Raw genomic sequence first — 11,614 nt, forward strand, 5'->3', positions numbered from 1 at the left:
TAAATTGGAATACATTTGGCATGTGACACAAGACTCCACAAAATCCACTACATCCTTATACATGCCTTTCCACCAATATCTCTCTTTCACTTTGAAAAAAGTAGCCCATACACCTCAATGTCTAGCATATAGGCTTTCATGAAGCTCTTTGATGACTTTGAGCTGAGTAGGCTTATCACATACTACTCGTAATGGAGTCCCTTCTCTTCTTTTGGGATGTTTCCATAAGCAGCCATCCCTCAAGAAGAATCCATATGCTTTCTTTCTGATACTTTTGAATTCTGATTCAGTCCAATCATCTTGCTTTTGTAAAGTACTTAGGTAGCGACCTATGAGCAACCATTCATCCTCATAGAACTCCTTTGAAAAGGACTCAAGTGAAGATATAATGCATATATCATCACATTTTGCATGAGAAACTGTGTAGAATTTTGTGACAACATCTTCTTCCTCATCAATCATATCATCCTCATCTTCATACCTTGCCCTTGAAAACATATTTGCCATTGCATTATCTTTTGTTGCAATGTGATTCAATTCTGGGTTCAAGGACTTTATATAAGAAATCCACCTAAGCATAGCAATATCAGGAGTAGAGCAGCTTGCAATCATCCCTAGAAGTGGTAAGCAATCAGTCTCCACAACTACAGATGATCCAATGAAGTACTCTTTGTCACACTTTAATGCTGTAACCACCCCCCATAACTCCCTTTTTACATGTGGATATGATGTTTGGTGAGAGCTTAGAACCTTGGCCCCAAACCTCACCACATACCTGTGTTTCTCTTCATCTTCTTGTCCTATTGCCCATCCAATTCTTGTTGGACTAGTGTCCACTATCACAATCACCGGTCTTCCACACTCATAGTCAATCTTCCTCAAAGTTGGTGAAGACAGCAACAGTTGCTTCAACTTTCTCATAGCTTTTACATGTACATCATTCCATTTAAACCTTACGGTTCTTCCTTAGAAATTGATAAAGAGAATCTGCGACATGTGCATAATGTCAAATCCATATGAGATAGAAGACACATGCACCTAGAAAACTTCTCACCTCTGTGATATTTATGCATAATTCTTTCATCCTCTATATTACATCCACTTTAGTTGGACAAGGTCGGGGGCCATGAGGATTACAGATCGAGATGTCCCACTATCAATATTTCTTCAACCCCAAACACTGACTTTTGCCCAGACAATGTAAGGTTCACTTCTTCCAGCCTTGTTAAAATTCTACCACAATCATTGATGTGGTTTGCTACATATTTATGGCACCCCCTTTGAGTCCACAGCCTCATCGTTTTTAGCTAAGTAGCATCCTTTGATTGGAACGTCATCAAGAAAAGGCATTTTAATTTGAGGTATGAAGTCATGAAGGACTTTGTTCATACCATTCATCATGTGTGCAACCCAGTTGGTTTCTCCCTGGGGTAAGGTGCACATCCTTACCAAACCCAAGGGTGTTCTCACGGTAGTCGAGTCCTTGCTAGTCCTTGCTTAACATTTCTAGTTGGAAATGATCATACCCTGAGTACAAATCCCCCGTAGAATATATTTCCCTTCCTACAAATGCTTCTGCAAACTCATCTACAATTGGCCCTATACACATATGCCTGATTGTGACTTTGTTGACAGGCAGCATGTCTTGGATGAAGTGTAGAGCTCCATTTCTCTTTCGTATCGTGAAACATCTGCTTAAGTAGGGCGCACATGAAGGTTCCAAAATCCCCATCTTTATCTTTTCATTGAGTAAATCTATAAGCTTTGGCAAGAGTGCTTCTAGAACTGGGATTGGTCATAGATTCCAAGGCACATGAGATACAATGAATATTACCATTGGTTCGACTATAGATGGATCCACACACCCTATCTCATGCGGCTCAAATGAAAAAGCTTTTTAATGTTTGGAGAGTGTCTGTTCAAAGCATTTTCTTTCAATCTCTGTCAAGGACTCATTGCCTCCAACTTTTAACATATTCAATGACTCTTCCGTAAACTTGTGTCCAATTCTTTTTCAATCTTGGAGACTAGGTTGCAAATAAGCCTGATCCACCATTTCGTTGCAATCTATAGGCAAAGTCAATACAACTGGTTTCACCTTCTTTGCTATATTTTTGTACTTCATCTCCACTCGCACTTCTAGATCTTTTTGAACTTTGAAGAACTCCTCATCTTTGAAAGAATCAATGATTCTATACATGTCCATAAAATCTACTTCTACCAGGTCATTTCCTTGTTGAAAACTAGAACTTGTTTTAGCATTGAGATCACCCATAGTATCTACAAAAGAAACCTCCTCAAAAACACCTAAGTGTACTCGTCTTCATCTAGCAGATTATGCTTTTTGTATTTTCTTTGTACACTATTTACATATTGCTTATGTCCTTTCTTTAAATCTCCAAGCATTGTGAAAGATATTGATCCATCCTTTGCTACTAGGGCACCTGTAGAAAAAGCTTTGTCTCCCTTTAGATCAGGTAGGAACCATTTTCTTTCTGTACCACTGCACTCCCGCTTTACAATGGTACTCGGCCAAAACCCCTCATCTCCCTTTGATCTCGAAACTCCTTGCTTGGTTTTGGTAGAGAATGGTCCCTTAAGCTCTCACAATTTCGCTCATGGTCAACACAAAAGTGCCAAGAATTGAACAGCTCGTTGTCCATCTTTTCTTTTGACCCTGGCATAGGCAGATCCATCATCCAATACTTTTGTCTCCATTCGCACTACGGTGATGTATGGTTGTTCAAGGATGAGAGGATAGCTTGACATCTCTTGAACAAAGAAATTTTTCTCACCTTTCACATCCCCTATGGTTACATTAATATTAGGACAAGCACCATAGAGAACCCCGGATGAGTTGTTTGCAGCCCTAATCATCCACCCATGGTCAATATCAATTGGCCACTTTCCCTTCATATAGAGACTCTTGGACATGAGGTTAATATTCCAGGCATGGTCTATCAAGGCCACATAAGGCTCCTCAAGATCTCCCACCTTAACCAAGATTTCTGTTGTAGCCCCTACCCAATGGTTTCTAGAATACTGGCTCTTATGAGTGGCTTCGTCTTCATCTTCATCTTCAAATTTAACATGCCTATTTCTGCCGCCTGAAGACTAGTAGCAGCTTACAAAATTATCATCTTCATCTATTTGTTGTACTTGTATCACATGCGACTTTGAAGCACTCTCTTCAGTCTCTGACTAGATATACAAGCTTGTATGTAGATTTGTCGGCTTAGGCAACACAAATAGTGTGTGTAGATCTGTCGATTTAGGCAGCATGAGTGCAGATCTGCCAACTTAGCTAGAAAAATGATAAATTAGATGTTACTATTTCCAAAAATATATCCATCAGTTTAGGTAGCACATGCACAAGAGCTGATTTGCCTATTTAGACAGCAAGTCGGGTGTAGATTTGTCAATTTAAGCAACACCGATCACAAAATCATATTGTAATGGCTGGCCACCACTATCCTTAATGTGATTTTGTTACCCGAGTATATGTTGGCAGATATTTGAATTTGGATTTGGAATTGGTATACGATGCTTTTTTGTCACGACAATCTTTATGAAATTGAACTTGAGATTGATGAGGATTGATTATTGAATGATGAGTGTGACCAATGGTATCTTGATTCATCAGGGTATGAAATATGATTTTTATTCTGGTGGTATGGGACACTAGAATAGGTAGCATGTGGATGGCAGCTGGCACAAGCAATATTATTTGGTTTCATAAATTTTTCTTTTACTATGTGATTTTGTGACACGGGCCGGATACTAACCAATGTTTTTTCCAAGTATGTTTTGCATATTCCTATGTTTGCATCTGAGGACAATTGCTTTCTAAAGGAGAGGTATGTAATAGAATTGATATTTTATTATTTAATTTAGCGGATAGGTGGAAAAGGCTAAGCATTATGCAAAAGGATATTATATTTTATGTATATTTGGCTATTCAAGTTCTCTTTATGAGCTCTAGCCATTTTTGTCCGGCCGGCAAGTTTGTACTCACTTTGATCATTCAGGAGATCTATAAAGTATATACGTGCAAGAGGAAAATGTTCACTCTTGCACGGGGGGAGATTGCACCCAACGCCTGCATTATACATCTCTCCTCTCCTCTCTTCTCTCTCATCGTGTCGGCGTAGCACTCCGCTCTAGGAGGTGCATCCACACATGCTCTCTTTCTCGCTCCCTCTCTCTATCTCTCTTTGTTTGTGTATGATTTGATTATATGCTCACAAGATTCGTCAGGTATGCATATTTGAGGTGTTTTATCGTTTCTATCATGCTATTTGTGGTATTTTGTAGGGACACTGCACATCATTTGTAGCATGTACATCCCCAAAGACTAAGTCACATTAAGGACAAGATACATATAAATAGGTGACACCAAGTTAAGTGATCCATATATAGCTCCAACACCCTCACTCAAACAAAGGTCTCTAGCTTTGGATGGAAAAACCCTTGGGGGGCCTATACAAATGTCAAAATATGAAACAACAATAATTATGTGAAAGTGCATTGTGTATCTATGTAAAAATATACAAGTGACCAAGAGGTCATAGTGTGTAAATGTGGAGTGCACACAGTGCATGGTACCTATATGATTACAAAGGCATATGTACAAAGATACCATAATAGTAGAGAGTCCAATCTAGAAAGAGTGAGGTTGAAGCAACTCCAAGTTTCAAGTGCAAGAGGATAAAGCATGACTCATTAAGTCCTTTGCTAAGAATATATACAATCATCTGGTCACTTGGACAATATCCAATCATGATAGTGCATTTGCGTACTTCAAATTCTCACACAATGATAATGCACAACAATGTGCTTTGACTTGTTATGTTGAAAATAGTATTTTGTAAGACTAATAGCACTTTGATTATCACAATGTAAGGGTGTGCTAAAAACAGGAGAATGACCAATATCAACCATCATTTATTTAATCCAAATCAACTCATGAGCTAGAAGATGGTAGAATTTGCAACACTGTGTTGTTTCTTGCTGGTCCAAGAAACAAGAAAACCATTAATGAAGAATTAGTTGCCACTAGTAGATCGTATAGATAAATGTGAGTTTGCCCAATCTGCATCTATGTAACCCAAAAGAGAGAGAGATTTCATAGAGTCTAATGTCAATAGTCTTCAATAGACCAAACCCAAAATTGTAATTGCATACCAATGTGTAAGAGAAGGATGTGCAAGATGTTGCTCGAGATAATTAGCAACAAACAAAATATCAAGTCAAGTGTTCATGCGAACAAACTAAAGACATCCAATTAATTAGCATAAGGTTGATTTGTGAAAAATTGACTGCCACTTTCAGAAGTGTTTTTTGTAAACCTCGAAAGACAAGGAGTGCTTACTAAATGTGTAAATTTCAAACCAAAATTTTGAATGTATTTGCAAAAAACTTTGACTTTCAAAGTAACAAAAGGCCTACTGTGTGGATCCTAAATGCCAAGACATGAGTAAAGCTCTCCAAGATCCACCATATCAAATGCTGAAGTTAGCAACTTCTTCACTTACTGAAGAAATCCCAAATCATTGGAAACAAGGAAGTGGGGTCTGAAGAGTAAGATATAAATCCTTTAGAGGTAAGAAAAAAATCAAACTTTATATCCTAGGTCCGTGAAGCTTTTTTGAGACCATGTAATGCCTTATGAAGCTGATCAGCAACAAGGTCTTCTTTATCTGGAGTAACAAACCCTTGTGGCTATTCCATATAAATATTCTCATTCAAATAACCATTTAGAAAATCAGTTCGCATGTTCAATTAGTGAGTCTCTAAATCAAACTGAACAACAAATGCCAATAAGACTCGAACGGTTGTAATGCAAACAACTAGTGAAAAAGTCTCTTGTAAATCAACACTAGCATCTTGAGAATAACTTTTGGCAACTAAAACGTACCTTGAATTTGTCAAAAGATCCATTTTCTTTTACTTTTGTATTATACATCCACTTATAGTTGATAGTTGTAGGACTAGCAGACAGTATCATTAGTATCCATGTATCTTTAGAGATAAGAAAATTGTACTCTGCTTCCATAGCCTCTTTCCATAGAAGAGATAGCTTCACCATAAGTGACATGAACTTTAGAAGTAGAGAAAACATTGTCAGCAATATCGTTATCAAAAACATGACAGGAACTATGTTCAAACTCAGTAGATAGATTGACCAAATTAGCAACATCATCATTGGTAACATTCGAAATTGATGGATGTGAAGAGGGAAACCACTCTTCAGGAAGAGGTTCATCATTTGAAAGAAATGAAAAAGCTTATAGAAAAAATTTAGTATCATCAGTATCATCCATGAACTATAAGCCATGCATACGCTCTCCATTCAGATTAGTATCATGATTGTTGATTACTTTCTTGGAGAAGGGCCATAGGACTTTTAGCCTTTAAAAGTGTCAAAATATCCGATAAAGATAACTTCAAGACCATAATGATATATCCAGAGGTTTGAAAGTGAGATATAGAAGGAATTTCACATGTCCATGCTATGATCATGGGTATCTTACCAGAAGAAGCAGTAGTAGAAAGATGAGTCTGAAGAAATACTGTTGTCAAAGTATCTTCAACCCACAAAACACGAGACGAACCAAAACAAATTAGTATACATCTTACAATATTGAGAATAGTGCAATTCAATTTGAAGTTTTATAGCCTTGTGAAATATGTTGAAAATAGATAAGACCTTAGATTTTTATCTAAGAATAAAAAGAGTGGCATACCATTAGTAATCACCAATAAATGTAATGAAGTAATGATGAAACATTGTGATCTCGATGAAGGTAGATGTCCACATATATTAGTATGAATAAGATCCAATACATCATGAGAATGCGTTGTATTTGAGAGTGGAAATGGTTTGCGGTTTTGTTTCTTGATAGCAAAAAAACTCACAATGTTTCATCTGGGGATATGCTTTAAGATCCATGCCATGAACGAGATCACAATGATGAAGGTCTAGGAGTTTTGAGAAATCAATATGAACAAAGCGGTGATGCCATACCTTGCAATCATGATCACCTCGAGAAGTCACAACATTTGCTACAACATCATTGCGAGATAGTTCAAACAGTTACCATTGCAAGAAGGAACCAAAATAGTCTATCCATCTGTTTCAATACAACATTTGATAGGATCAAATCCAAAAAATAGATCAAGATCAACAAGGCTGGAAACTGAAAGAATGTTACGTTGATCATTTACAACATGTAGCATCCTCGCAAAACTCAAGTGGAAGAACATAAGGTGTCAATATATAAATCTCCAATACCCTTTACGTGACAAGTAGTATCATTAGGAAGAGGATGGGATCCAGGAAGGTCTCTTTATTTTCCATGAGCTTATAGAGGTGATTAGCATTTTGACAAATAGGTGTACGCCATGTGTGCAAGAATAGCGGGTGTATAGGAGTGGTCAAAGGATGCACTTTTCTCCACAAATTAAAAGAGCTAGATAGTTTTATGATTTTTGGCGTTCCATAACTCCCACATATGATCAACTAGATTTGAGCCGAGATCATAGATTTTCGATCTACAAGTCAAGATCTTTCCATAGATATGCTACATGATATGGTTTTACTCGCTAGATTTTAAATTTCATTTTGGGGGAGAAATTTGAATTCAAATAAACTAACCCTTTTGCCTCTTTGAATTCAAAACTTGTCCTTTCATTACTTTGTTAGTACTATAAAATTTCAATTCATTAAACTACCAAATAAAGATGCCCTCCTAGATCCCATTCTCTTCCTAATGCATCATCAAGATAAAAAACATGCTGAGATTGATGTGTCAAATCTTCTATAGCACTAGAGTTAATAATAAAAAGATAACCATCTCATACATGAAGTATTACGTCTGGATGCACAAAACATAAAACAAAGCTTTGTTTCCGGTACAATGTTCAACAACATATGCTCTATTACAATTCGTGCCGAATTGGTGCGCCTGAAGCACATGTGAGTGGGATGGTTCGATTGTCCACAACAATCACAAGAAGAAGAATCTCTAGATAAACGTGATTGTTTAGTGATAATATTGTGTTCATCATCATATTGATGTATTCATCAGTCATCTTTAGAATGGACATTTCTATTACAATAAGAACAATGCTTATTAGGAAATTTAAGACGAGAGAACCTATTACCACAATCACCACCTCTGCAGTTTCCTTCTTGAAAATGATGCCTTCGAACATAAAAAGCATGCTCCAACTACTGTGACTCAATCTCTTCTTGTAAAATGATAGTTGCATCATGACTATCATGACACCATTCTTATTAGTTAGTGTATTCAATTAAAGACATGTAGGTTTGATCAAAATCTACACCGTCCTTGTTATAAAGAATGGTAACAATATTATCATAGGAAGAGTCCTTCACCGTATCAAAGAGAAGTGTAATCAACTGTTGTTGTGGAACATGATCACCGACAGTAGCAAGTTGATCAATAATAGATTTGAAAGACTCAACATGTCATGCCATAGCAATGCCAATTTCATATTGTAACTTCGTAATAAGCAAACGTCTTAAATAAAGTATTTGTATAGGAGATTTCTTCTCAAAGTTTGCAATAAGGTATTTTCATACGTCATGGAAATACCTTCATACACATCAAGAAAAAGAGAATCAGTAAGAGCAGAAATAATGTCTCGATGAGCTGCTTTATCATGTCATTACCAATTTGTATACACAAGATGCCAGTCTTCAAATACAGGTCCTTTAGTGATAAGAACACTATCATGATCAAGATCAACAAGCACACAGACGGACACACATGATTTCCAAGAATATCGTCAGAGAGTTCATTGCCTCCAAGACTTACCAACATCTTTGCTTTCAAACCCCGGGGAGGTCACCCAACAAAATTGTAATCTATCACATGAGTTCAATAGAAGGGTATTTAAAGTTCTTGAAACTTACAGAAATATATATACAGAAGGGCATTATTTTTTCAAATTTGAAAAGAACTTATAGATTTTAAAAGAAAAGGGTACATTATATTCCTTAAAAAATTCATAGATAAGGGGTTTTACAAACATGTCTTGAACGCCCATGATATAGTAGTTTTACACATAGTGAACCCCTCGAGTTTCAAACCAAGAAATCATTGGCCTTGAAAAGAAGGAACAGAACGCGGACGAGAAGAAAAACAATTGAAGAGAATAGTCGTAGCCATATTTGGTTTTAAAAAAGAGGTATAAGATAAGTTAGCAAAATTTGCACACCATATATGAGGAAGGCCGCAATTGAGGACAAAATAGAAGTATCGCAGTCCTATTTTGCCAATAATAAACAAAAAAAGGATGCTCGACGAATGTCCACAAACATTCAAAGATGATGAGAGACAACATTTAAAAAAGTAGGCAAAAGGAGATGTCAATAGTAAAAGAGTTCTCAAAATAGAGTGACGCGAGACTCGAAATTATCGATCATAATATGAATAGTAGAATGCTCAATTTTTTCAAAAAAGTTGACGCTAAAATTAGCAAAATGATCACGGACACTTCACAAAGATAAAACCCGTGTCAAGCTCGATTTTACTGAAAACGGTGCCACTATGTTGTGCTCCATGGTGCTTTTCTGTTTCTCCAAATTTCAAACAAAAGACCTTAAAAATTGAGATGAAGTTGAAGATGCCGGAACACAAATCAACAAGTAAATATAATCAACAATTTACCACGTCCATATGCAATAAGAACTACACAAAATACCAATTATATTCCTCTAAATACAAAACAATAACTATGAGCACTCAAAGAGGTGCAGTTAGAGTATAAGCTTCTTACCCCCCCCCCCCCCCCCCCCCCCCCCCTTCTTTCCCTGTGTGGGTGTTTGTGTTTCTCAAATCATGGTCATGTTCATCTACTCCGAAAAAGAGCCTTTTTGAATTCATTATCACATTTGCACCTGCAAAAATCGTAGCACTGAGAAATTGTTAACATGATTTGGCTATTGAAAAAGGCATTAATTTGCCCATAGCTTCACTCCTAAAGTTTCCTTAGCAAGTTCGAAAAGTAGATAACGAAGCTTGAGCAAGCTGTTGATCTGGCGATTTGTAACACTATTAATGTCAGCTAGCAATCATTCTGTGTAAAACCAACCCTCGCGTTCTGCAAATCGAAGGTGATGCGACTGCGCTGCTGCTGCATATTTCCGAGGAAACTGCCGTAAGTGCCTGCTCCGCGGGCTGCCATCAAAAGGCATACAAAGGAATCCGACGGCGAAAACGGAACAAACAAGTTCTCAGGAGGAATCGCAAAGTCAGCGTCCTCTGCGAAGTGCAAAATGACAGAAGGAACCACCTTATGAAGCTCCTCCACAGGCTTGCTACTCACGTAAAAGCAGGTGTCCAGCAGCTGGGTTTCGGTAGTGTACACGCGGGGCCTACGTTGTAGATGGGCAGCGATGGCTGCAATTATAGCTTCGCGTGTTGCGTCGTAGGCAAGGCCGGGCAGGGTGGTGAAGGATGCGCCAGAGTCGATGAAAAAACCGCCATTTCCAGTTACGGGATCGATGTCAAAGATGTATTCGGGGAGAGAGAGGCGAGAGCCTGCAACGCTGATCCCAGTGAGCTGGACGTAGTAGCCCTGCGTATGGAAGGGGTTGGTGAGTAAGGGAGTGAAGACGATGTTAGGGGCGATAATGGGGTCGCCGAAGGTGAGCGTGGAGAGGGCAGAGGAATGCACGGGGGGCAGGCAGTAGGAGAAGTTTCCGGGGTAGCCTCTGCTTTGCAAAAGGTTGGGGAAAGAGAGGGGGCCGTTGCCTAGGCCGAGGATGCCTGCATAACCCCCGGATCTGCCGTCGTGGAAGGAGTTGGTGCAGCCGAAGGGCATCGATGGGAAGCTGTGGCCGGAAGACAGCGTCAGAGTGTCCATGACAAGAGTGCCATGTGCGGTGGAGCCGCCGCCGTAGGTGCGAAAGTAGGGTGAGCAGAAGCGGTCGGGTGGGGCCCGCTCAGGGTTCCATAAATGGCCATGCAGCTGGACGCAAAAATGATCGTAGAGAGTGACATTCTGGAGCGTAGGGGAGGTGTTGGGGTCGAAAATGGGCATGTCCACCTGCGACTGGCAGTGTACGCAGGGCTCGCATTGTATCCAGGTGAAGGAGCTGCCGGTATCTATCAGCAGAAAGAATTCACGCCGACTCTCAGGCCTGCCTCCGCCGAAGGTGAACCGCACTAAATATTGGAACGCATCTGCATAAACAGAGCCGGAGTAGATGGCCGCCTGTTGTAGGCCCCGTCGAGCGGTACTAGCTGGTGCAAACCTTATAGTACCGTTGTCCAGCTCTGTACTCTGCCACGTCATATAATCGCGGAAGGGTGAAGATATAGAGCCTCCATGCATAATGTGCGCTGTGATCACGCCATTATCAGAAGCTAGATCCATATTGAAGGCTGATGCAGTTAAAAGACTTTGCACTACCAGCGTTAGGATCAGCTTCGTACATGTACATTGAAACGCAGGCGTCGAAACGCAGGCGTCTCTCATCTCAAAAGACGGAGTTTTCACCGGATAAGGTTTCCCAACCCCATCATATGGACTAATCGACTAGGGATGCTCCACCTCACGGAGTCGGTGTATAAGTTGTAAT

At 39.1% G+C, this 11,614-nt stretch overlaps 1 protein-coding gene across 1 annotated transcript; it reads right to left on the reverse strand.

The window, feature by feature from the left end:
- Positions 1–10,095: 10,095 nt before the first annotated feature.
- LOC147450503 (aspartyl protease family protein 2-like) lies at positions 10,096–11,409 on the reverse strand. The gene has a single exon (XM_086520475.1). It carries the CDS (start codon positions 11,407–11,409, stop codon positions 10,096–10,098), a length of 1,314 nt encoding a protein of 437 aa, XP_086376601.1.
- Between the last annotated feature and the right edge of the window lie 205 nt (positions 11,410–11,614).

Source organism: Adiantum capillus-veneris, chromosome 9, assembly GCF_014529385.1.
Source record: "Adiantum capillus-veneris isolate H3 chromosome 9, ASM1452938v2, whole genome shotgun sequence".
Lineage (NCBI taxonomy): Eukaryota > Viridiplantae > Streptophyta > Polypodiopsida > Polypodiales > Pteridaceae > Adiantum > Adiantum capillus-veneris.